Source organism: Zophobas morio, unplaced genomic scaffold (genome assembly GCF_036711695.1).
Source record: "Zophobas morio isolate AGI-343-1 ecotype UQ-CSIRO unplaced genomic scaffold, CSIRO_AGI_Zmor_V1 ptg000018l, whole genome shotgun sequence".
Lineage (NCBI taxonomy): Eukaryota > Metazoa > Arthropoda > Insecta > Coleoptera > Tenebrionidae > Zophobas > Zophobas morio.
Window position 1 is genome coordinate 1,218,509 of NW_026972123.1, and position 27,494 is coordinate 1,246,002.

At 29.0% G+C, this 27,494-nt stretch overlaps 1 protein-coding gene across 3 annotated transcripts in view; it reads right to left on the reverse strand.

Moving 5' to 3' along the window:
- The window catches only part of Asx (Additional sex combs), a 51,979-nt gene extending 33,501 nt beyond the window's left edge, over positions 1–18,478 (reverse strand). The window contains exons 1-2 of one of the 3 annotated variants that reach the window (XM_064058291.1): positions 17,432–18,477; positions 3,049–4,304 (exon numbers count right to left, since the gene is read on the reverse strand). In XM_064058291.1, the coding sequence (XP_063914361.1) occupies positions 3,049–4,304; positions 17,432–18,042 (1,867 nt within the window). In that variant the 5' untranslated portion in view covers positions 18,043–18,477. Of the gene's footprint in view, positions 1–3,048; positions 4,305–17,431 lie in introns of all 3 variants that reach the window. The other 2 variants (XM_064058292.1, XM_064058293.1) reach the window with 2 other exon arrangements.
- Positions 18,479–27,494: the final 9,016 nt, after the last annotated feature.

Consider the following 27,494-nt stretch of genomic DNA (forward strand, 5'->3'; position numbering starts at 1 on the left):
AATTTTAAAAATCCAAGAATTGAACAAAAAAAAAAATCTAAGCCTGAAAACTCAGAAAATCGAATGATCGAGAACTCAATACATCAAAGAAAACAAAAAATCTAAAAGTCGAGATAGTGAGAAATCTAAAAACCTAAAACTTTAAAAACTGAAAAATTAAAATATCGAAAAATTTAAAAACCGAGAAAGCACAATAACAAAAATTTGAAAAATTTTCGGTCGTCACCGAAGGAGGCGGTCCAAATCGTCCAAGGGCTGAATTTGTAGGTAGGCTCAAACTACAACGAAATTTACGTGTTGAGCAAATTCTTACCCTGAATTAGTTTTAATTTTATAAATACTTACTCTGAATTAGTTTTAATTTTATAAATACCCTATCTAAAATGTTCAGAATATGATGAGTCTATACTTGTGATTTACCATTCCATTAATATTTTTTGGATTTGTTTATACATACAGGGTGACTCAAAAAAAATAATGACTGAGTCAATTTATTTTATTGAAGAAATCAAGAATTGCAAAACTGATTTCCAATTTTTTTGATTTTTGAATTCTCGATTTTACGTTTTTAATTCTTCGATTTCCGATTTTTTAATTATTCTATTCTCGATTTTTCGATTTTCCAATAATCATAAAATTTTTCGATTTTTCGGTTGTTTTATTTTTCGACCTTCGATTATTGGATTTTCGATTTTCCGTTTTTGTGGTTTTTCAATTTTTCTGCAATTTGCAGCTTTTAGATTTCAATTTTGTTACTTTCCGACTTTCCACTTTTCGATTTTTTGATTTTTTTTCGATCGTCGTTTTTTCGATTTTCATTTTTTCGATTTTTTGATTTTTCAATTTTTAGGGCTTGCAATTTTTTTATTTTTCGCTTTTTCGAGTATCTGTTTCATCGAATTTTCGACTTTTCGATTTTCGATTTTTCGGTTTTTCCATTTTCCGATTTTCGATTTTTCGATTTTCCATGTTTAGATATTTTTCGATTTTTTTTTATTTTTCGATTGTTCTGTTCGTCAGTTTTGAGACTTTGCAATTTTTACTTTTCCACTTTTCTATTATTTTAGTTTCGGATTATTCGATTTTTGAATTTTCGTGGTTTTTTTTCATTTTTCGATTTCCGATTTTTTAGTTTTTCGATTTTTCGGTTTTTTAATTTGTTGATTCTCGATATTCCGATTTTCGATTTTCCAATCTTCGATTTTTCAATTTCCAGTTTTCGATTTTCCACTTTTTGATTTTACGATTTTTCGATTTTTCTGTTCGTCAGTTTTTAGGCTTTGCAATTTGTTTACTTTTCGATTTTTCGATTATTTTACTTTCCAGTTTTTTGGTTTTTGAATTGTCGACTTTTAGAGTTTTCAATATTATGAATTTTCGAATTTTCGGTTTTTTGATTTTTCAATTCTCGGTTTTTCAATCTTGCAAATTTTCGATTTTTGAGATTTGTGAATTTCCAGTTTTTCGATCGACCTACGTATTAGATTCATTGAATTTTCGATTTTCGTTTTTCCCTATTTTAGATTTTTGATTTATCAAATTTTCGATTTTTCGGCTTTTCGATTTTTCGATATTTGATCTTCGAATTTTCAGTTGTTCAGTTTTCCATTTTTCAGCTTTTAGGCTTCAATTTTTTTACTTTTCGATTTTCCAAATTTTCAAGTTTCAATTTTCAGATTTTTTATTTTTCGATTTTCTTTTTAAATCTTTGAATTTTTCGGTTTTGATTTTTCGAATTTTTGATTTTTAATTTTTCCATTCTTCGGTTTTTAGACTTCAATTTTCTTTCTTTTAAATTTTTCGATATTCTATTTTCCGCTTTTCAGAATTTTCGATTTTCAGTTTTCAGACTTTCGATGATTAGAATTTTGGATTTTTCAGTTTTATGATTTTTCGATTTTTAGAAAATTTGAGTAGTCGAATTTTCGATTTATCAATTCATGGATTTTTCTATGTTCAATTTTTCAATTTAAATTTTGCGATTTTCAATTTGTCCATTGTCGATTTTTAGAATTTTCGGTTTTTCAATTTTTCCATTCTCAACTGTTAGACTTCAATTTTGTTACTTTTCGATTTTTTCAGAATTTCCAAGTTTCTTTATTCAGATTTTCGATTTTCCACTTTTTCGATTTTAGATTTTTCGAATTTTTGTTTTTCCAATTTTTTGCTTTTTCGATTTTTCTGTTCGTTTCAGTTTTTAGGCTTTGCAATTTTTTCTACTTCATATATATTATTTTAATTTCCGATTTTTTTATTTTTGTTTTTGATTTTTTTAATTTTCAATATTACTTTTCGATTTTTTGGTTTTCCCGTTTTTCAATTTTCGATTTTTCGATTTTTGAGGTTTGTGAATTTCCACTTTTCGATCGACCTAGGTATTTGATTTGAAAAGTGATGTTTTATCCATGTACGAATTTTCAAGCGATTCTATGATGGTTATGACTCAAAAAACTTGGAAAAGAAAACATAGAATGGTGATTTTTTACGATATTTCTCAGCCATATTTTTTTAGTTGATTGAACCGGTCTCTGCGCTCTAGAATATGAAAAAAGCTGCAGTTTGATGCATGATACATCTGTATTAATACAATTTTTTCATACAAAAAACCAAAAAAATATTATACCTCGTCTAGCGAGTCCCCTTAAGTCTTGCAGAGAGCAGAGAAATGTGGCCATGAACAGACGCAGTTCCGAAAAAAAACTAAAATATTTTCTTAATGACGATAAAAATCCTGTAATTAGACATTTCTTACAAAAAAAAGTGGCAAAACCCTACCACAGGATATTGTTTTGCTAGTTTAATGAAACGAAGGTTAAAGTTCTGTTGCTAAGTCCACGTCAGATAAAGTAACAAAATATGTGGGAGTTGGCGTCGATATTGATACGATAATTCAATGACAACAATAAATCGTAAACGAATTCCCATGGCACACTCCAATTAGAAAATTTTTCGGTCGCTTTAGTACTTACATTTTTATTTCTACGATCAATTATTAATTATCGATGAATTAAAAAATTTCCTAGTCAACTAAAAATTTCAAAAACCCACCTTGCGTCCCGTCATTCCCGAACAACGTCGCCTCGATGTCCACCTCCGTCCTCTCCTTCTCCTTCCCCTCCTCCAGCGTGATCTGCCCCGACTCCAGCACGTAGTTCTCCGCGTCGATGAACCTATCCTCGTTGGCGTCGTCGTCCTCGATGTTCCTCACGCTCTCGAAGTTGCTCTCCGTCAGCTGGGCCATCACCAGGTCCGACTCCTCCACGCTCGCTTCCAGCTTCTCCGCCGAGTCCTCCATGCAGATCTCCGCGCCGCAAATCTCCGAGCACGACGTCTTCTCCAGCACGATCGACTCCTGCTGCAGGATCAGACTATTCGGCAGAATCGGAAAGGAGTTCTCCATCAGGTCCTGCTGGTTCGACTGACTCTCCTCCTCGTCGTCGTCCGGCTTCGTCACCACGTCGTCCGTTTTCACCTCCTCGTCCTGGCTCTCCTCGTTCTTGTACTCCAGCGTCGCCGTCGAGGACGTGTCTTCATTGTGGTCCTCCACGTCTTTGACGTCGTCGATCTTCGCCTCCTCCTCCTTGTCGTCGTCGTCCTTGCCGTCCGGCTCCGACAGGGTGATCGAGCTGTCCACCGAGCTCTCATTGTCATTGTCGTTGTGGTCGTTGATCGGCTTAGGCTCCTCGGGGGCGGGCTCTTCGTCGACGGCGCTCTTCTCCTCGGGCTCCTTCTCGGGGGATTTCCGCTTCGGCGAGTTTTCGGCGGAGTCGCGACTCAGGGAGCGGCGCCGCTTCTCGCTCCTCGGTTTGTTGTTGTTGCTACACGTAATGATTGTCTCTTCGTCGGTTTGAAGTATCGTTTTGCTTATATTAATAATACAATTCTCTTGCTTTTCGGCATGATTATCACTGAGATCCTCACTTTTTGGTTCTTCCTTAGGCGCTTGGTTGCGAACGGACCGGATGGGTAGCAGGTCGGGGATTTGGGTTTTGGTTTCGAGGGAGAGCTCGGACTCTTTCGTACACGACCGGGTCACCGCCCCCACTGTCCGTAGTCTTTTGACTGGGGGCGCCTTGGCCTTATTGCTACTGACAGTGGTGGTGGGCCGTAACTTGATGGTGGTTTTGATGGGGGGGCGGGGCGGCGGCACCTGCGCCGCGTTCTGGGGGGCGTCCGTTTGGGTCTTGTCCCCCCAGATGGGCTCGAAGTGCTTGAGCTTCCATGGGTCCAACTTGCTGCGTTCTTTGTCGGCTTCGAGTTTTAGCTTCTGTTGGTTCTCGGGGGTGAACTCGCCCTCGGCTAACCTGAGGAAAACATTCAGCTTTAGTAATTTTTCACGCTTCAAAGCACATTTTTTTAATAAAATGAGGAAAATTAAAAATTTTTTATGTCTCCTCATCACTACAACAATATTAGTTAGTGTCTTATAAATAAATATTCTAATGTTAGCATATTGTGGTATATAAAGATCTCCTTGCACTTTAAATGAACTTTCGTTCTAAATTTAGTTTTTATTTATTTCATCTACAATGGAATGACTTACCAGTCAATTTAACTAATAGAAACGAGGTATCTTAAAACAATTTCTTGTGAATACATGAGGCCATCAATTTATTTAACACTTCGACAATTTTTGTTTAAAAACTAGTTTGTTCCGACAAATTCCAAACGTTGACCAAAATTTCTCTGTTTATCCTCACGATAAATGTAATGACGTCATCTCGTAGCTAAGTTTTCCTAAATAAATTCTGTCTAAAATGTGGAAAATATTATGCTTGTCAATTATCAATCCAGGTTTATTTTTAAAATTGTGTTTATAAGTTTTCGGAAAAAAAAAAACAGAATGGTGCCAGAAATTTTACAATTCGTCTTAAAAATCACAAAATCGCTATATTATTTTGTAAGAATTTAAAAGAATCTTGAAGGACCCTGGTGTTTTATTTAAGCAAAAATTTGAAAAAATTGATTAGAAACGCTATCAATAAATTTGTAATACACATAATTTATTTTTGCAGTTTTAATACCGTTTTGGTTTAATATTTTTTCTTTTTTTTTAATTTCTAGATATTTTGATTTTTTGTGTTTTCAATTTTTTTATTTTTTGGTTTCTAGATTTTATTTTCAAGTTTTCGATTTTTGAACTTTTGAATTTTCCAATTTTTCGTTTATTTACTTTTCCGACTTTCCAGTTTCTCAATTTTAATTCCTCATTTTTTTTTCAATTTTTGTATTTTTTAGTGTTTTGGTTTTAGTTTTTCGTTTTTTCATTTAACGACTTTTCAGTTTCTAGATATTTTAATTTTTCATTTTTTGTTTTTCACATCATTTTTTCGAGTTTTCAATTTTAGGATGATTCAACTTTTCAGCTTTTATCTTTTATTTTTCAATTTTTCGTTTCTTCCTTTTTTTCTCCAGTTCCTATATTTTTAATTTTTCGGTTTTTCAATTTTTTATTCCTTCTGTTTTTCGATTTTACAAACTTTCGATTTCAATTTTTCAATTTTGCAAATTTTAGAATTTTTCGATTTTTCATTTCATTTTTTGGAGTTTTCGATTTTCATTTTCAAGTTTTTGATTTTTTAATTTTGAATTTTTCAAATTTTCGTTTCTTCAGTTTTTAGTTTTCGAATGTAAAATTTTCGTTTTTTCGGTTTTGAATTTTCTGTTCTCTATTTTGCAATTTTTAGACATTTTAATTTTTCGTATTTTCAATTTATCAATTTTTTAATTTTTTGTTTTTCAATTAAGCAATTTCCTGATTTTTCAATTTAAAGTTTTTCGATTTTTCTATTTCACAATATTTTAATTTTTCGTTTTTTCGTTCTTAAAATTTTAGATTTTACAATTTCTGGATATTTTAATTTTTCGATTTTTCAATTTTTCACATCATTTTTTAAAGTTTAAAATTTTTCAATTTCCAGTTTTTCAACTTTAATTTTTCCATGTTTTTATGTGTTTCCATTATTCGTTTTTTAAATTTTTATTGTTCTTGTTTTTAAGTGTTCTATTTAATTTTTCGTTTTTGCAATTTTTCGAATTTTTAAGTTTTCAATTTTTCAATTTTTGAATTATTTGTTTCTCAATTTTGCATTTTTTTTTAATTTTTCAATTTTGAAGTTTTTCGATTTTTCCATTTTACAGTTTTTAGATATTTTAATCATTGCTTGTATTTTTAATGTAAAGATTTTTCAAATTTTCGCTTTTTTAATTTTTCGGTTTTTCACTTTTTTGTTTTTAAATTTTTCGATTTTTCACTTTTTTGACCTTCCAGTTTCTCAGTTTTAATTCATTTTTTCAATGTTTTGGTTTTATAATTTTTCGTTTTTTCTTTGAGTGATTTTCCCATTCGTCTATCTTTCAATTTAAAGATATTTTAATTTTTCATGTTTTCACCTTTTCCGTTTTTTTCAATTACTGGCTTTTCAATTTTTCCATTTCTCAGGTTCTAAATTTTCAATTTTTCGGTTTCTCAATTTTTTATTCCTTCAGTTTTCCGATTTTAAGTTTTCAACTTTACAGTTTTTAGAATTTTCCATTTTTCCATATTTCAATTTTTCGAGTTTTCGATTTTGACATTCAAGTTCTAGATTCGTTCATTTTGAATTTTTTAAATTTTCGTTTCTTCGAATGTTAATTTTTCAATTTCGTAATTATTAAGTTTTTAGATTTTTCCACTCTGGAATTTTTAGATACATATTTTAATTTTTCGTAGTTTCAATTTATCAATTTTTCAAATTTTCGCGTTTTAATTTTTCTTTTTAAATGTTCAGATTTTTCAATTTGTCGTTTTTAAATTTCCAATTTTGCAATTTTTCGAATTTTTGATTCGACTTGTCAATTTTGAATTTTTCACGTTTTCGTTTGTTCAGTTTTTCAGTTTTCAAATGTCAATTTCTTTTATTTCCTTCTTTCGTTTTTGCAATTTTTGTTTCTTTTTTCAATTTAGCAATTTTTAACTTCTTGTTAAAAATTTTAGATTTTATAGTTTCTTGATATTTTAATTTTTCGATTTTTCTATTTTTCGATTTTTGAAGTTTTGAATTTTTCGATTTTCCAATTTTCTTGTTTTAAACTGTTCATCTTTTTATTTTTTTTAATTTTTTTATTTAAATTTTTCGCTTGCAATTTTTCGAATTTTTAATTTTCAATATTTCATGTCTCCATTTTCTTGAGTTTTCAATCTACATTTTCAAGTTTTCGTTTGTGAAATTTTTGACTTTTCGAATGTCAATTTTTCGATTTCACAATTTTTCGTTGTTTCGATTTTGCGATTTTTAAATTACTTGTTTTACAATTTTGCAATTTTTCATTGATTTTTTCGGGTTTTCAATTTTAATTTTTTAAATTTTTCAAATTATCGCTCCTTCAGTTTTTTAGTTTTCGAACGTCAATTTTTCGATTTCGCAATTTTTCGTTCCTTCGGTTTGCATATTTTGAATTTTCTGTTTTTCTATTTTATAATTTTTAGATATTTTAATTTTTTGAATTTTCAATTTTTCATTTTTAAAATTTTGGACTTTGCAGTTTGTAGATATTTTAATTTTTCAATTTTTCGTTTTTTTCAGTTTTTCGAGTTTTCGATCTTACCTTTCAAGTTTTCGACTTTTGAAGGTTTGAATTTTTCAATTTTTAGCTTTTCAATTTTCCGTGTTTTCAAATTTTCAGTTTCCAGTTTCTATTATTCATTTTTTCAATTTTTAAGTTCTTATTTAAGTATTCATCTTTTTAATTTTTCCAATTTTTCGATTTAAATTTTTCACTTTTGCAAGTTTTGGAATTCTAATTTTTCAATTTTTCATGTCTCCATTTTCTCGAGTTTTCAATCTACGTTTTCAAGTTTTCGTTCGTTCAATTTTTCACTTTTCAAAGGTCAATTTTTCGATTTCGCGATGTTTCGTTATTTCAATTTTGCGATTTTTAAATCACTTGTTTAACAATTTTTAGATATTTTAATTTTTCGTATAGTTTAATTTATTGATTTTTCAAATTTTCGCTTTTTCAATTTTTCAACTTTTCACTTTTTGTTTTTAAATTTTTCGATTTTTCAGTTTCTAGATTTAATAAAATTTCTATTTCAATTCTACAATTTTTGGAATTCAATTTTGTAATTTTTCATATTTTTAGTTTTTTGATTAATTTTTTCGAATACTCTTCTTTGAATTTTCAAGTTTTAGTCTTTTGAACTCTTGAATTCTTCAATTTCTCGTTGGTTAAATTTACGGTTATGAAAGTTTTTTATTTTTTTCTTTTCAATTTTTATTTTTCTGTTTTCCGGTTATTCAATTTTTCACTTTTTCGACTTTTCAATTTCCTAATTTTAATTTTGCTTTTTTTTTCAATTTTTCAAAGTTTTGATTTTATAATTTTTCAGTTTCTAGATTTTTAATTTTTCGATTTCGTAATTTTTTCGGTCCCTTGGGTTTTGCATTTTTTGAATTTTCTGCTTTTCTATTTTACAATCATTGGATATTCTAAATTTTTAATTTTTCGATTTTTCGTTTTTAAATTTTCAATTTTGCAATTTTTCGAATTTTAATTTTTGAACTTTCCAATTTTGAATTTTTCAAGTTTTCGTTTGTTCAGTTTTTTAGTTTCGTTCTTTAGTTTTTGCAATTTTTGAATTTTTTGTTTTTCAATTTAACAATTTTTTGAGTTTACAATTTTAAAGTTTTTCGATTTTTCCATTTTACCATATTTTAGACATTTTAATTTTTCAATTTTTGTTTTTTTTTTTTAGTTTTTCGACTTTACAATTTTCACTTCATTTTTTCGAATTTTCGATCTTAACTTTCCAAGTTTTAGATTTTTCAAGTTTTGAATTTTTTATTTTCCGCCTTCTCAATTTTTCAATCTCCAGCTTCACAACTTTAATTTTTCCAAGTTTCTATTATTCAATTTTTCCATTTTTAGACTTCTTTTTTTTTAACTTTTAATCTTTTTAATTTTTTCAATTTTTCGATTTAAATTTTTCACTTTTGCAATTTTTCGAATTTTTCATGTCTCCATTTTCTCGAGTTTTTCAAGTTTTCCTTTGTTCAATTTTTCAGTTTTCAAATGTCAATTTTTCGAATTCACGATTTTTCGTTATTTCGATTTTGCGATTTTTAAATTACTTGTTTTTCAATTTTGGAATTTTTGATTTTTAGATTTTTCCATTTTGCAATTTTAATTTTTCGTGTACTATCGATTTTTCACTTTTTCAATTTTTGGTTTTTCATTTTTTTTGTTTTTAAATTTTTCGATTTTTTAGTTTTTAGATTTAATAAATTTTCGCTTTCAATTCTTCAATTTTTCGATTTTTTAAATTTTTAGTTTTTTGATTAATTTTTTCGAATTCTTCCTCTTTTTTGAATTTTCAAGTTTTCGTCTTTTGAACACTTGAATTCTTCAATTTCTCGTTGGTTAAATTTTCGATTTTACAAGTTTTTTATTTTTTACTTTTCAATTTTTAGTTTTTAGTTTTCCGGTTATTTAATTTTTCACTTTTTCTACTTTCCACTTTCCTAATTTTAAGTTTTCGATTTTTCAAATTCTTGATTTTTAAATACTCATATTAATTTTTCCAATTTTTAGATTTTGCAATGATTTAATTTTATAACTTTTCGTTTTTTCAATTTTTCAAGTTCTTGATTTTGAATTGTACATTTTCTTAATATTTTCATATTTTGTTTTCGCCAAATTTTCCGTTTCTAGATTTTTAATTTTTCGGTTTTTCAATGTTTTTATTCCTTCAGTTTTTATTCATTTTTTTCGACTTTCGACTCTAATTTTCAAGTTTTTGATTTTTAATTTTGAATTTTTCAAATTTTTGTTTCTTCAGTTTTTTAGTTTTCGAATGTCAATTTTTTGTTCCTTTGGTTTTTTATTTTTTGACTTCTCTGCTTTTCTATTTTGCAATTTTTTGACTTTTCAAGTTTTAAGTTTTTAGATTCCATTTTTCAAATTTTCGATTTTTAATTTTTCACTTTTTCAATTTTTCGTTTTTAAATTTTTCAAGTTTTCGTTTGCTCAGTTTTTTAGTTTCCGAATGTCAATTTCTTTTATTTCGTTCTTTTGTTTTTGGAATTTTTGAATTTTGAAAATTGAATTTTTCAATTGAACAATTTATTGATTTTTGAATTTTTAAGTTTCTCGATTTTTCCATTCCAATATGTTTGATATTTTAATTTTTCGTATATTTTAATTAATCGATTTTTAAAATTTTCGCTTTTTCAATTTTGCAATTTTTCAAATTTTTAGTTTTTCCGATTAATTTTTTCGAATTCTCTTAAAATTTTCAAGTTTTCGTCTTTTGAATTTTTGATTTCTTCAAATTCTCGTTGGTTTCTGGTTATTCAATTTTTCACTTTTTCGACTTTTGACTTTCTTAATTTTAATTTTTTGATTTTTCAATGCTTTAATTTTATAATTTTTCGTTTTTCCAATTTTTCAAGTTCTTGATTTTTAATTGTACATTTTCTTAATTCTTCAATTTTTGTATTTTTCAAAGTTTCGATTTTATAATTTTTCATTTTTCCGCTTTTCAATTTTTGCAATTTTTCATTTTTCGCTTTTTCAATTTTTTACTTCATTTTTTCAATTTTAATTTTGAAGATTTAGATTTTTTTTTCTTGAATTTTTCAAACTTTCGTTTCTTCAGTTTTTTAGTTTTCGAATGTCAATTTTTCGAGTTTTGCATTTTTTGAATTTTCTGTTTTTCTATTCGCAATTTTGTTTTTCAATTTTTAAGTTTTTAGATTTTTCATTTTGCAACTTTGCTATTTTTCCAATTTTTTGTCTTCATTTTCCAGAGTTTTCAATTTAGATTTTCAAGTTTTTCAATTTTTCAAGTTTTCGTTCGTTCAGTTTTTTAGTTTGCGAATGTCATTTTCTTTTTTCTCTCATTTTTTCGTTCTTTCGGTTTTGATTTTTTTTTTAATTTTTCGTTTTTCAATGTAGCAATTTTTTGGTTTTCCAGTTTTTAAGTTTTTCGATTTTCCCATTTTACAATTTTTTAGATATTTTAATTTTTACATTTTCGGTTCTTCAGTTTTTTTAGTTTTCGATGTCAGTTTTTCGGTCCTGTGGTTCTGCATTTTTTTAATTTTGCAATTTTTTCTGTTTTTCTATTTTGCAATTTTTTGATTTTTCAATTTTTCGTCTTCCCAATTTATTTTTTCATGTTTCTATTATTCATTTTTTTAATTTTCAAAGTTCTTGTTTTTAACTGTTCATCTTTTTAAATTTTTCGATTTCATTTTCTCACTTTTGCAATTTTTTGAATTCTAATTTTTCAATATTTAATGTCTCCATTTTCTCGAGTTTTCAATCTACATTTTCAAGTTTTCGTTTGTGCAATTTTTCACTTTTCGAATGTCAATTTTTCCATTTCACGATTTTTTGTTCTTTCAATTTTCCGATTTTTTTTTTCATTTTACAATTTTTGGATATTTTAATTTATTGGTTTTTCAAATTTTCGACTTTTCACTTTTTTGTTTTTAATTTTTTCGAATTCTTCAATTTCTCGTTGGTTAAATTTAAGTCACCTTTTCGACTTTCCACTTTCCTAATTTTAAGTTTCCGACTTTTCAAGTTCTTGATTTTTAATTATACATTCTGTTAATTTTTTCAATTTTTTATGTTTCAAAGTCTGGATTTTCCTCCAATGTTTCCATTTTTCAGTTTCTACATTTTTAATTTTTGGGTTTTAGAATTTTTCAATTTAGTAATTTTTAGAATTTTTCATTTTTCGATTTATCAATTTTTCATTTCATTTTTTCGAGTTTTCGACTCTAATTTTCAAGTTTTTGATTTTTTAATTTCGAATTTTTAAAATTTTTGTTTGTTCAGTTTTTTAGTTTTCGAATGTCAATTTTTCGATTTCGCAATTTTTTGTTCCTCGGGTTTTGCATTTTTGGAATTTTCTGTTTTTCTATATTGCAATTTTTCGATTTTTCAATTTTTATGTTTTTAGATTTTTAGTTTAAAATTTTTAGATATTTTAATTTTTCGTATATTCAATTTATCAATTCTTTCAATTTTCGCTTTTTTATTTCCCGTTTTTAATTTTTCGACTTTTCAATTTTTAATTTCTCAACTTTTCAATTTTCCCGTGTTTCCAATTTAGAATTTCAAGTTTTCGCCTGTTCAGTTTTTTAGTTTTTGAATGTGATTTTTTTATTTCGCAATTTTTCGTTCTTTCGGTTTCGGTTTTCGTTTTTCAATGTAGCAATTTTTTGGTTTTTCGGTTTTTAAGTTTTTTGATTTTCTCATTTTACAATTTTTAGATTTTTAAAATTTTTCTATTTTGCAATTTTTTTATTTTTCAATTTTTTGTCTTCCCAATTTTTGAATTTTCAGTTTCACAACTTCAATTTTTTCATGTTTCTATTATTCATTTTTTTAATTTTCAAAGTTCTTGTTTTTAACTGTTCATCTTTTTAAATTTTTCAATTTTTCGATTTCAATTTCTCACTTTTGCAATTTTTTGAATTCTAATTTTTCAATGTTTCATGTCTCCATTTCATGTCTCTACATTTTCAAGTTTTCGTTTGTGCAATTTTTCACTTTTCGAATGTCAATTTTTCCATTTCACGATTTTTTGTTCTTTCAATTTTCCGGTTTTTTTTCATTTTACAATTTTTGGATATTTTAATTTATTGATTTTTCAAATTTTCGACTTTTCACTTTTTTGTTTTCAATTTTTTCGAATTCTCTTCTTTGAATTTTCAAGTTCTTTTTTTTGAACTTTTGAATTCTTCAATTTCTCGTTGGTTAAATTTACGTTTTTACAAGTTTTTAACTTTTTGCTTTTCAATTTTTAGTTTTTCAGTTTTCCGGTTATTCAATTTTTCACTTTTTCGACTTTCCACTTTCCTAATTTTAAGTTTCCGACTTTTCAAGTTCTTGATTTTAATTGTACATTCTCTTAATTTTTTCAATTTTTGTATTTTTCAAAGTCTGGATTCTCTAATTTTTCCATTTTTCAGTTTCTAGATTTTCAATTTTTGGGTTTTTCAATTTTATAATTTTCAGCATTTTTCATTTTTCGATTTATCAATTTTTCATTTCATTTTTTCGAGTTTTCGACTCTAATTTTCAAGTTTTTGATTTTTTAATTTTGAATTTTTCAACTTTTAATTTTTCGTTTTTAAATTTTTCAATGCTTTTTTTTTTCAACGGTTTTTTAGTTCTAATTTTTGATTTTTTGGTTTTTCAATTTTTCGTTTTATTTTTCTATTTTTCAATGTTTCACTACATTTTTTCGGATTTTCAGTTTTGATTTTTAAATTTTCGACTTTTGAATTTTTCAATATTTCGTTTGTTCGATTTTAGGATTTTTCAGTTGTCCAAGTTCTTGACTAAAAATATTTCAATTTCTTAAATTTTTCAAAGTTTTGATTTAAAATTTTCAATTTTTTCAATTCCTCGATTTTCCAATTTTTCATTTCTCAGGTTCTAGATTTTCAATTTTTCGGTTTCTGAATTTTTTATTCCTTCGGTTTTTCGATTTTACAAACTTTCGATTTCAAGTTTTCAACTTCACAATTTTTAGAATTTTTCATTTTTCGATGTTTCAATTTTCCATTTCATTTTTTCGAGTTTTCGATTTTAATTTTCAAGTTCTTGATTCTTTAATTTTGAATTTTTCAAATTTTCGTTTCTTCAGTTTTTTAGTTTTCGAATGTCAATTGTTCAATTTTAGGATTTTTAGATTTCTCAGTTTTCCAATTTTTCGAGTTCGCATTTGTTCATTCCTTCGGTTTTCCATTTTTTTAATTTTCTGCATTTCTTTCTATTTGCAATTTTATTTATTTTTTTAATTATTACGTTTTTAGATTTTTCCACTTTACAATTTTCAGATACATATGTTCATTTTTCGTATTTTCAATTTATCAATTTTTCAAATTTTGGCTTTTTAATATCATTTTAAAAATTTTTCAGTTTTCAAATGTCAATTTCTTTTATTTCCTTCTTTCGTTTTTGCAATTTTTGTTTTCTTTTTTCAACTTGTCAATTTTTTGATTTTTTAATTTCTCGTTTTTAAAATTTTAGATTTTGCAGTTTCTAGATATTTCAATTTTTTGATTTTACTATTTTTCGTTTTTACAAATTCTCGATTTCAAGTGTTCAGTTTTGCAATTTTTAAAATTTTTCATATTTCGATTTTTCAATTTTTCACTTCACTTTTTCAAGTTTTCGATCTTAATTTTCAAGTTTTCGATTTTCCAATTTTCCGTCTTTTCAATTCTTGAATTTCCAGTTTCACAACTTTAATTGTTCCATGTTTCCATTATTCATTTTTTCAATTGTCAAAGTTCTTGTTTTTAATAGTTCATCTTTTTAAAATTTTCAATTTTTCGAATTCAATTTTTCACTTTTGCAATTGTTCGTATTTTAATTTCTCAATTTTTCATGTCTCCATTTTCTCGAGTTTTTAATCTACATTTTCAAGTTTTCGTTTGTTCAATTTTTCACTTTTCGAATGTCAATTTTTAGATTTCACGATTTTTCGTTCGTTCGATTTTTCATTTTTCGATTTTTTAATTTTCCACTTCATTTTTTCGAGTTTTCAATTTTTCAAATTTTCGTTCCTTCAGTTTATTAGTTTTCGAATGTCAATTTTTCGATTTCGCAATTTTTCGTTCCTTCGGTTTTGCATTTTTTGAATTTTCTGTTTTATTCCATTTTACAATTTTTAGATATTCTAATTTTTCGATTTTTCATTTTTAAATTTTCAATTTTGCAATTTTTCGAATTTTTGATTTTTCAACTGCCCAATTTTGAATTTTTCAAGTTTTCGTTTGTTCAATTTTTTAGTTTTCGAATGTCAATTTATTTTATTTCGTTCTTCAGTTTTTGCAATTTTTGAATTTTTTGTTTTTCATTTAACAATTTTTTGATTTTTCAATTTTAAAGTTTTTTGATTTTTCCATTTTACAATATTTTTGATATTTTAATTTTTCGTTTTAAAATTTTAGTAAGTGTTGCAGTTTCTAGATATGTATTTTAATTTTTCGATTTTTCGTTTTCTCAGTTTTTCTATTTCTTTCGTTTCTGCAATTTTTGAATTTTTTTGTTTTTCAATTCTGCAATTTTTTTATTTTTCAATTTTTTAGATATTTTAATTTTTTGAATTTTCAATTTTCATTTTTAAAATCTTAGACTTTGCAGTTTCTAGATATTTTAATTTTTCAATTTTTGTTTTTTTCAGTTTTCCGATTTTTCAATTTTTCACTTCATTTTTTCGAGTTTTTGATCTTAACTTTCAAGTTTTCAATTTTTGAAGTTTTGGATTTTTCAATTTTCCAATTTCCAGTTTCCCAACTTGAATTTTTCCATCTTTCTATTATTCATTTTTTCAATTTTCAAAGTTCTTGTTTTTAACTGTTCATCTTTTTAAATTTTGCAATTTTTCGAATTTTAATTTTTCAATGTTTCATGTCTTCATTTTATCGAGTTTTCAATCTACATTTTCACGTTTTCGTTTGTTCAATTTTTCACTTTTCGAATGTCAATTTTTCGTTATTTCGATTTTGCTATTTTTAAATTACTTGTTTTTCAATTTTGGAATTTTAGATTTTTCCAGTTTTTCAAATTTTTAGTTTTTTGATTGTTTTCGAATTCTTATTCTTTGAATTTTCATGTTTTCGTCTTTTGAACTTTTGAATTCTTCAATTTCTCGTTGGTTAAATTTGCGATTTTACAAGTTTTTTATTTTTTACTTTTCAATTTTTAGTTTTTCAGTTTTCCGGTTATTCAATTTTTTATTTTTTCGACTTTCCACTTTCCTAATTTTAAGTTTCCGACTTTTCAAGTTCTTGATTTTTAATTGCACATTTTGTTAATTATTTCAATTTTTGTATTTTTCAAAGTCTGGATTCTCCAATTTTTCCATTTTTCAGTTTCTAGATTTTTAATTTTTGGGTTTTTCAATTTTTCAATTTTGTAATTTTTAGAATTTTTCATTTTTCGATTTATCAATTTTTCATTTTTAAAATTTTTGTTTTTTCAGTTTTTTAGTTTTCGAATGTCAATTTTTCGATTTTGCAATTTTTCGTTCCTCCGGTTTTGTATTTTTGGAATTTTCTGGTTTTCTATTTTGCAATTTTCAAATTTTTAGATTTTTCATTTTACAATTTTTCGATATTTTAGTTTTTTTCAAATTTTCCCGAATTATCAGTTTAGAATTTCAAGTTTTCGTCTGTTCAGTTTTTAAGTTTTTCGATTTTCCCATTTTATAATTTTTTAGATATGTATTTCAATTTTTCGATTTCTCAAATTTTCGCTTTTTAATTTCCACTTTTAATTTTTCGTTTTTAAATTTTTAGGTTTTGCAGTTTCTAGATATTTTAATTTCCCGTGTTATCAATTTTTAAATCTTTCAATGCTCTTTTTTTTCAATTTTTGATGTTTCAATTTGAATATATTCTTAGGAAAAGAAATTAACAAATACCAGGTGACTATTAATAATCGGAGTAAATTTTTGAGTTGGCAATTTTGAGTCATTGGCAGCAATGATAGCATGTCATTTCAGATTATCAATTTTGACACTTGCGCACCTAAAAAAAAAAATGAGAAAACGGCAGCCAATGTCCAAAAATTTCAATTTTACGTCACGTATACCATCATAAAATAAAAAAAATATCTTGCCAACCTGACAAAAAGATATCTCATTCCTGACTTAGCAGGAAATGTCAGTGCTATGACGTACAAAATACATTTTAAACTTTGTTGCCTTGTTGATACCTTGAACACAAATTAAATTTAAAGATTACATCTATAACCTTATCAGCATAAATGCATCTTTCTTAAATGAATTATTTGTTATTTAAAAAAAATAATCTTGACATATCAATAGATCAATCGATGGAACGAACATTTTACGTAACACTAAAAAAAAAGAATTAATAAAATAAAACTCATTAAAAAACTGTTTACATTGAGCACACGTTACAAATAAAAACGTGGTTTTCAATGAGTTTATGACACAATGGTTAAAAAAGATAATACTTTAACCTCAAAACACTATCACAATATTGCCATTTGAAGTTTTTACAACGCAGCTAACTCTAATTCCCCCTTTTTTTAATAGCAAATACTTCGACAAAAATTCTCACATAACCCAATTTATCTTTTACGGCACCGTTCCAATTTTGTTACAAATTAATTATCTCGTAAAAAAAATCTTGAATGGATTCTGTGATGTGTCAATTCCAGGAAAACATAAACAAAATACCAAAACAATTTTTTTTGCAGATGACGTTATCCTTGTAAACTGAAGTAAATGCCTTTTATAATAATTTCTAAGAATTCATCTTAAACTTTCACCTTTCCAATAACCAATTTCCACGAAAAAATAAATCATAAAAATGAGTACGAAAACACACATAATTTAAGCAACACAACGAAATTTCCTGACGCCCCCCAACTTTAACAGTGAAAAACCAACCTGTCCTGCCACTCCAAACAAGCCCTCGCGAAGAATTCGTTGTTCAACCCCGAATTGCTCAGTTCTAACGAGTCCGCAGAGTTTGTCACACTATTCCTATCGACATCGGGTAATAATTGCACTAGTTTATTCTGATACAACAGCGGTAGAGAGGCGAACGTCGCTTTATTCAACAACAGTCTCAAGTTCGTGTTGACGAGAATCGAGTCCGGAGTCTCGAGGTCGATGCAGCCCTCCTTCGTCTGCTCCAGCTGGGCCGCCGTGGACAGCTTCTTGTTGGTGCGCCTGCGAGGCTTCATGGTGAAGCCGGGAATCGACGCCAGCACCTCCCGCATCGTGGGCGCCTTGACGGCCGTCGGCGGCGCCTCCTCCGGGGGCTGCGGGGGCAGCGGCTTCACGATGATCCGCGGCACCGTCGACGAGTTGCCGGAGGCGATGGTCGTGTTCTTGCGCCTACGCTTCGCCTGCTGGCGCAGCGCGTGCTTGATGGCCTTCTTGCTCTTGGGCTCGGGGGGCCCCTTGTCGGCTTTCTCGGCATTTTCCTCCTCGCCCTGACTCGAAGCGCCGTCGCTTTTCTCGGAGTTCGCCTCGGGCGTGACGTCTATTTCCATCACGTAACTCACCAGCTGAGGACATAAAGGCTTGCGACGTTCGGGCTTTGACTCGACCGGGCTCTGGAGGATTCACCCCATATTATGAGAGACTTTGGCGCGCGGGACGGTCACGACGGCACTGGGGGCTCGGGGGGCGACGGCTCCAAGTTCATTTACGGCTTGGCGGCGCTGGGGGCTTCAAGCTCGGCGATGGACAACACTATTTCTTTGACAATAAAACGCCATCCGCCATTTCATAACCGGGCCTGATATAAACAGGATTTTGGGGGGGTCGGGTTGGCAGCGCTGGGTTGCAATGCAACCAACCGCCGAACTGCCAACATGCTTTTTTGCGGTTTTTTTTTTTGCCGTTTCCGGATTCTGTTTTTTTAACGAGGGGCGGTCGCGTGGGCTGCTTCTGTGCGAAATGGGCGTCTGACTAAGGTTTTGGTCGATTTTGGCCACGTACGACACTGGAATAAGGAGACACTCGGAAACGTCATTTCCGTCAGGTCATTGGCGTAGATGACGTTTGTATATGTAAATCTAAAACCAAAAATTTGAACACGATCTCTATTATATACTTACTTTACAAATATTATAGATACTTTTGAAAGTATATTTTGTGACGATTTTAATTGGTTGCTAAAATTTGGATAATAATGTTATTTTTGTTATTTTCTGGTAAGGTACCCGCCGCTACTGATCCGAGTCTTGACAGACGCTCAATTAACAGAGGCGGCGCTAAAGTAAAATCTCTGGAGGTTTATTATTATAAAATTTATTAAACACTACAATTTTTATTCAAAATGACAGTAGAAATAACAATTAGTAAAGTCGTAGACAAAATTTAGCAAGAAGAAACGTCATTTAAACTTAGTCCACTTTGCAATAAACCTGTCAATGTACAATAATGTTGGATGCCTGTGCGTCATTCGTTAGATATTTTTTATTTTCATGTTTATATGACTGAAAAAATTTGGCACGTTGTTGAAATGTCAAATTTTCAAATCATGACTGACAGGAACAAGAGAAAAGTATTAAGGGAAGATGTTAAGATGTTAGAAGCATAACCTTTACTGAAATGACCTTGTTGGTTGTTACTTGCACAGGGGAAGAAAAAGAGAAGTCAAAGTCACATTGTCAAAAATGTGGCTAAAATCACTGTTTGGGTGTAAACAGTGATTTTAGCCACAATTCAGTGTGATTTTTTAAATCTGTCACTAGTGTTATTCTGTTTTGACACTTCAGTGAATTGTTTAAAGTTTCAAAATTTTGCGAATCCACTTTTTGTAATTAAATTTTCTCTGTGATTAAATAACGCGTAATCAGAAATGATTGCGTCTATTGGCAATCCTGGATTTTTAGTTAAAATTGGTACCATGATGTTTTCTACAACTCTCGGTTATCAGCTGTCAAGATTGACAGATTGTTGACATTTTTTATTTGCAAAATGTATCCAAAATATAACCTAAATTTATCGCATGTCGCGATTGACATATCTGCCACATAATTACTTCCGTTGTGCCAACATAAACGCAAGAAAGGTTCAATTTTTATTTAAAAAGTACTACCAACACACTTATTTCTGATTAAGCAGTAGAAATAAAAATGATTAAAGTCGTAGACAAAATTCAGTAACAAGAAGTGACATTTCAACTTAGTCCACTTTGCAATAAACCTGTCAAATCTACAATAATGTTGGATGCCTGTGCGTCATTCGTTAGATATTTTTTATTTTCATGTTTGTATGACTGAAGAAATTTGGTACGTTGTTGAAACGTCAAATCTTCAAATCATGACTGACAGGAAAAAGAGAAAATTATTAAGGGAAGATGTTAAGATGTTAGAAGCATAACCTTCACTGAAATGACCTTGTTGGTTGTTACTTGCACAGGGGAGAAAAAGAGAAGTCAAAGTCACATTGTCAAAAATGTGGCTAAAATCACTGTTTGGGTGTAAACAGTGTAAGGATCCAATTCGAATTTTTAAATTTCAAATGAATTCCGCGCGCACAAGAAACGGTTAGTGAGAAGAAGGAGAGGTTGGCAACCAACCACCCCAAGGAAACAGACGTGCGCAAAGCGAAGGTGGTATTGTCTTGAAAAACGGTCACTTCGCTTTGATCGCTTGGAGAGAACGGTCGACTTCTTTCCGAGCGCTTCGAGCAACAGGTTGTATTTTTAATTGTGAATTATTCTGTGCCTTTTGCTGTTGTGTTTTGTTTTTCCAGTGTTGATCTGTTCCATTGGAAAATCTAGCAGCCCGTTGAGCCATTGGGTGTTCCTGATTTCGCATCGTTCTTACGACGAGGTTTTTGTGTTCCTGTTGGCGGTAAGCCGTGTCGAAATCTTCGCATCTTTGGAGAGGTATGTTTTGAACACCTGTTTGGCGGCGAATTTCAAGCCCCGACGATGCTTCTGGCCTCGTGACATCGACGCGTGCGCTTTTTTCCACTAATCTCGTTTTTTTATCTTTCATTTAAAATCCATCGCAGTAGGGCTTTACAGGAAGTGATTTCTAGTTCGGGCCATGCTTTATTTAGCTATATTTGTGAAATCTGTATTTTGGATGGCGGCAAACGAGTTGTTATTTTCACCGTTCTTTGTTCAGGCAGCGGCCATTTTGAAGCGTCCATTTTGTTTTTCTTTTAATCGAGCACATGTTTTAACTGAATCTATTGAACAAATTAACAAACATTGTGGGTCATGGGGGGACGTGCCTTCTATTCCTTTTATTTAGCCCATCGTTTATACAACGCCACAGGATTCATCGTATTTTTGCATCGCATATTTTCGACGCCTATTATTTGGAATGACGAATTCGTCCAACGCCATTTTGCAACTGCAGATTGTCTGCCATGTTTGTTTATGTGTTTTGTTTGGGGAAATGTATGTGTAATAATGGCCCACAATGCAGCTAAATAATTTCACGTTTGAATTTTAACCAATAACTTGACTGGACACGAATTAATATTAATCACATGTAAATCTGTTAACTCTACAATCTTTCACCTCATGCAATTTGTCTTTGTCTCACAATTTCAGTTTCAGTAATTTTCTTTGCTATATAATTTGAATTGAACGTAAATTTCCATGCTCTGCAGTTTTGACCTAACATGATATTTTATTTGCACAAGCTTATTTCATACCAGATCTTTGTTTTATAAATCTTTGCTAAGTTTTGATCATGTAAATATTTTGTTGATGAATATTTCTATCATGTAAATTATCTGATGTCCAAATTTAATCTCAATTAAGAATCATTTGTTGTTGAATTTTCGTAAGAGTGTGTGGCGAATTTAAATGTTGTGTATTGCTCTTTGTTGAAACTTTAACGCTTGTTCGGTTGTCATTTAATGTTAGAGTCATAGAGTTTGAACATTTAAATGAAATTAAAGGTAAATGACACATAACTCGTAGTGTACGTGGGGCGCGCGACTCCTTCTCAAACTGACGGGATTAATCGCGTCACCTGCACAAGTCCGCGGGTTTTGTATAGCTTCAGGGGGCGATCGCGGGTTTTTAACGCTGCCGGTTTCGTGATAGCCGGGACCCCACTACGGATCTGCGATCGTAACCGCCTCGTTTCGCAGGGCACGTTCGTAATGGAGAGATGCGTGTGAGCAGGCGTTGGTGTAGATAGAATCACCGTCGTGAGGGAGAACAGTGATGATCAGGAGTCCCAACCTCCACTTGCGCTACAACGCCCCCTCTGGGTATTTTGCTGTGCTCGTAAATGAAATTGATATATTTTGTTTTATGTTTTGTTCGATCGCCACACTCTCATAATGATTCGGGTTCTGCCATCCAATTTACATATGTGTAGGTCTTGTATTTGTTCGGTTTTCGTATGTGTATGTCTGTCAATTCGCGAGTGTTTTTCTTTCACATATCTTAAGGTGTCTGACATGTAATATGTCGGTGAATAAAACCCCAGGGGGTTTTGGGGAATGAAGACCGATGATGCCTTGGCCCTGCGGACTCGCCAGAAGGGCAAATCGAGCGTCTGTCGTTCTTCGTTTCTTTTTCCTCCTTAGGAAGGCTCCTAATTTTGTCTATTATTTCTTGCGCTCTCGACAGTGTATGCACTTGTATGAAAGAACTTCTTCCCGCCATTTTTCAAAAAAAAAAAAAAACTCACAACGTAGGTTCTCATTTGTTAGACGATCATAGCCAAGGCCAAACTTTGAATTTTTGAATTTTTCGCGGGCCTTTCAAACTGTTTCAAGGTCAAATTTTAAGGCGGGAAGTTTGGGTTATCACAACAGTGATTTTAGTCACAATTCAGTGTGATTTTTTAAATCTGTCACTAGTATTATTCTGTTTTGACACTTCAGTGAAGTGTTTAAAGCTTCAAAATTTTGACAAATTAACTTTGCGAATCCACTTTTTGTAATTAAATTTTTTCTGTGACTTTGATGAGTTACTACAAACACTAAATAACGCGTGATCAGAAATAACTGCGTCTATTGGCAATCCTGGATTTTTAGTTAAAATTGGTACCATGATGTTTTCTACAATTCTCGGTTATCAGCTGTTAAGATTGACAGATTGTTGACATTTTTGATTTGTAAAATGTATCCAAAAATAATCTAAATTTATTGCATGTCGCGATTCACATATCTGTCACATAATTACTTTCGTTGTGCCAACATAAACGCAAGAAAAGTTCACATTTTTATTTAAAAAGTACTACCAACAAACTTATTTCTGATTAAGCCGTAGAAATAAAAATGATTAAAGTCGTAGACAAAATTCAGTAACAAGAACCCTCATTTAAACTTGGTCCACTTTGCAATAAACCTGTCAAATCTACAATAATGTTGGATGCCTGTGCGTCATTCGTTAGAAATTTTTTATTTTCATGTTTATATGACTGAAGAAATTTGGCACGTTGTTGAAACGTCAAATCTTCAAATCATGACTGACAGGAAAAAAGAGAAAATTATTAAGGGTAGATGATAAGATGTTAGAAACATAACCTTCACTGAAATGACATTGTTGGTTACTTATACAGGGGAAGAAAAAGAGAAGTCAAAGACACACTGTCAAAAAATATAAATATCAGAGCTTGAAGAGGTTAATACGTCAGAGGACTTACATGTTATAAGCTATACTCAGACAGTGATTTTAGCCTCAATTCAGTGTGATTTTTTAAATCTGTCACTAGTATTATTCTGTTTCGACACTTCAGTGAAGTGTTTAAAGTTCAAAATTTTGACAAATTAACTACAGGCCATCCAGAAAAATCAAGAAATTTAGAAAAGTCCAACATTTCATTATCTGTGACGGATTTTAAAAACAGGAAATATATTATAAAAGGCTTTAGTGAAATTTATAATTCAGTTAAATCTTAAAATTTGGAAAAATCGCAGAGAAAAGTAAAAATTTAGAGACATTTTCAAAATGTGGGTAGTTTTATTTATTACCAAATCAAAACTTTTAAGTTTTTTTCCAAATTTGTACAGACACAACAAAATATTACTTTAAAACGCGACACAATAAGAAGTAATAGAAAAAAAAAATTTTGGACCATAATCAGTTAAATGGTAAAAAATTTTTAAAAATATATATAGAGAGGCTCATAATTATGACAAAACTGATTTTTTTTTAAATATACAAGGTGTCGCTAAACGCGCGTTCCTCAATTTCTCATTAATTATTAGCAATAGAATAAAACAAATAAAATAAAAAAAAATTGATACAACCCCTGGAACTTTTTTATTTTTAAAGATAAACATATAGTTCTTTAAGCAAATTTGTATAATTTTGAAAATATATAATTACGTGAATAAATAACATGAGTGTCAATTTTTCAAACTACTATATTGTCATCAAGACATACGAATTTTTCGTCTATTTTATGGAATAATTTAGCATATTGGTCGTTTTTGATTTTTTAGAAAAATCAATCTTTCCATTTATGAGAAAATATACCTCGTGTTTCATAAAAAAATAAAGTTGACGTCATTTCCGGTTATACCGGAAGTAATAATAAAAATGTGAGGTTGCCATCACATAAATCTTTGATGGTTGTAAAATCGAAAAATTATTAAAATGTAAAAATGAAAATTGCAAAATTATAAAATCGTAAAATTGAAACTTCATTAAACTGAAAAATAAAGAAGTTGGAAAATCTGATAACTGTAAAATCAAAAATTGGAAAATCGAGAAATTTTAAAAAGGGAAAAATTCTAAAATTCAAATATCAAACACTTTAAAAATGGAAAATCGTGAAATTGGAAAATCGGATAATTGAAAGCTTGGTTTAAAACTAACCCCGCCCACCCGCCCTCTATTTTTTTTTAGGGTACGCCATTTGCCAAATTCAAGCTTATCTTAGTAAGAACTAGCCCCGCCCACCCACCCTTTATTTTTTTAGAGGGTATGCCATTTGCCAAAACCATTCTTATGTGAGCAAGAACTAATAAAAATTGAAAAAGTGCAAAATTATGAAACTCAAATGTCAAAAATTTGGAAAGTTGGAAAGAGAAATTTTGAAATATTAAAGAACAAAAAATTATAAAATCGAAACAATGAAATTTCGATATCTTTAAAGACGGAAAAATGTAAAATAATTAAACTGAAAAATCAAAAACTTGAAAAAGGAAAACTGAAATTAAATTTAAAAAATTGAAAATTCATAAAATTATGAAATTGGAAAATATGATGATCGTAAAATCAAAAAATTATTAAAATGTAAAAATGAAAATTGCAAAATTATAAAATCGCAAATAGTTCAAACTTCATTAAGTTGAAAAATCAAGAAGTTGGAAAATCTAATAGCTGTAAAATCAAAAATTGGAAAATCTAAAAATTTTAAAATGGAAAAAAATCTAAAATTCAAATATCAAGCACTTTAAAAATGAAAAATAATGAAATTGGAAAATCGGATACATAATTGAAAGATTGGTTTAAAACTAACCCCGCCCACCCGCCCTCTATTTTTTTAAGGGTACGCCATTTCCCAAATTCAGGCTTATTTTAGAAGAACTAGCCCAGCCCACCCACCCTTTATTTTCTTAGAAGGTATGCCATTTGCCAAAACTACTCTTGTTTTAGCAAGAACTAATAAAAATTGAAAAAGTCCAAAATTATGAAACTCAAAAATCAAAAAAATTATAAAATCGAAACAATGAAATTTGGACACCTTTAAAGACGGAAAATTGTAAAATAATTAAACCGAACAATCAAAAATTTGAATACAAAATTTAAATAAAAAATAAAAAAATTGAAAATTTATAAAATTATGAAATTGGAAAATTTGATTGTAAAATTAAAAAATTATTAAAATGTAAAAATGAAAACTGCATTTTATAAAATCGTAAAATTAAAACTCCATTAAGTTGAAAAATCAAGAAACTGGAAAATCTAAAAATTTTGAAATGGAAAAAATTCTAAAATTCGAATATCAAACTCTTGAAAAATGAAAAATCGTGAAATTATGAAGTTGAAAAATTTGATGATCGTAAAAACGAAAAATTATTAAAATGTAAAAATGAAAATTGCAAAATAATAAAATCGTAAAATTGAAAAATCAAGAAATTGGAAAATCTGATAACTGTAAAATCAAAAATTGGAAAATCTAAAAATTTTAAAATGGAAAAAAATCTAAAATTCAAATATCAAGCACTTTAAAAATGAAAAATCAATCTTTGTATAACACGATTACTTAAGAACATATTTCACATGGTAATTTCTCTTTTTTTTTCTTTTCACAACAAGAAACTTAGAGCATGGTTAAAATGGTCGACACATATTAAAACAAAAAGGCGAAATGTAAGCCCGCCCACCCACCCTATCTCAGTTCTGATGATTTTTTTTATTCGCCGTGAACCACGAGGGGCGGAGCTTAACTGCAAAATACTTATTTGTTTACAAGAAATTCAAAACATGTTTTTGAGTATCGTGTTGTTCAAGGAATACTATGTATATTAAGAAAAAAAAGACAGAATATCATGATGTTTTCTACAACTCTCGGTTATCAGCTGTCAAGATTGACAGATTGTTGACATTTTTTATTTGCAAAATGTATCCAAAATATAACCTAAATTTATCACATGTCGCGATTGACATATCTGTTTCATTATTACTTTCGTTGTGCCAACATAAAGGCAAGAAAGGTTAAATTTTTACTTAAACAGTACGACCAACAGACTAATTTCTGATTAAGCGGTAGAAATAAAAATGATTAAAGTCGTAGACAAAATTCAGTAACAAGAAGCCTCATTTAAACTTAGTCCACTTTGCAATAAACCTGTCAAATCTACAATAATGTTGGATGCCTGTGCGTCATTCGTTAGATATTTTTTATTTTCATGTTTGTATGACTGAAGAAATTTGGTACGTTGTTGAAACGTCAAATCTTCAAATCATGACTGACAGGAAAAAGAGAAAATTATTAAGGGAAGATGTTAAGATGTGAGAAGCATAATCTTCACTGAAATAACATTGTTGGTTACTTACACAGGGGAAGAAAAAGAGAAGTCAAAGTCACACTGTCAAAAAATATAAATATCTGAGCTTGAAGAGGTTAATACGTCAGAGGATTTACATGTTATAAGCTATAGCCAAACAGTGATTTTAGCCACAATTCAGTGTGATTTTTTAAATCTGTCACCAGTGTTATTCTGTTTTGACACTTCAGTGAAGTGTTTAAAGTTCAAAATTTTGACAAATTAACTACAGGCTATTCTTGCGAAATCATATACTGATCAACTATTTCTGAACTGAATTGTTTTGTAATTTTTTAAATCGTTCACATTTTTAGATCAGTTTTTCGAAAAATTTGTAAGAATTATAAACATTTTTGAACTTATTAAATTTTTAAAAATTCAGATTCTCTTGAGAAGACCAGAAAAATCAAGAAATTTAGAAAATTCCAACATTTCATTATCTGTGACGAATTTTAAAATCAGGAAATATATTATAAAAGGCTTTCGTGAAATTTATAATTCAGTTAAATCTTAAAATTTGGAAAAATCGCAGAGAAAAGTAAAAATTGAGAAACAGTATAATTATTATTAATTTACGGAAAACCTTTTTTTGTTTTTTTTATTAGCTTCAAAGTTTCATTTTTTTTTCAATGTACAAAAAAAAAATATGCAAATTTTCAAAATGTGGGTAGTTTTATTTATTACCAAATCAAAGCTTTTAAGTTTTTTTCCAAATTTGTACAGACATAACAAAATATTACTTTAAAACGCGACACAATAAAAAGTAATGTTTGGGACCATAATCAGTTAAATGGTAAAAGAATTAAAAAATATATACAGAGAGGCTCATATTTATAGCATAACTCATTTAATCAAAACTGATTTTTTTTCAAAAACGTTTAGAGACCAATATTCTTTTTTAAAATATACAGGGTGTCACTAAACGCGCGTTCCTCAATTTCTCATTAATTATTAGAAATAGAATAAAAAAAATAAAATAAAAAAAAATTGATAGAACCACTGGAACTTTTTT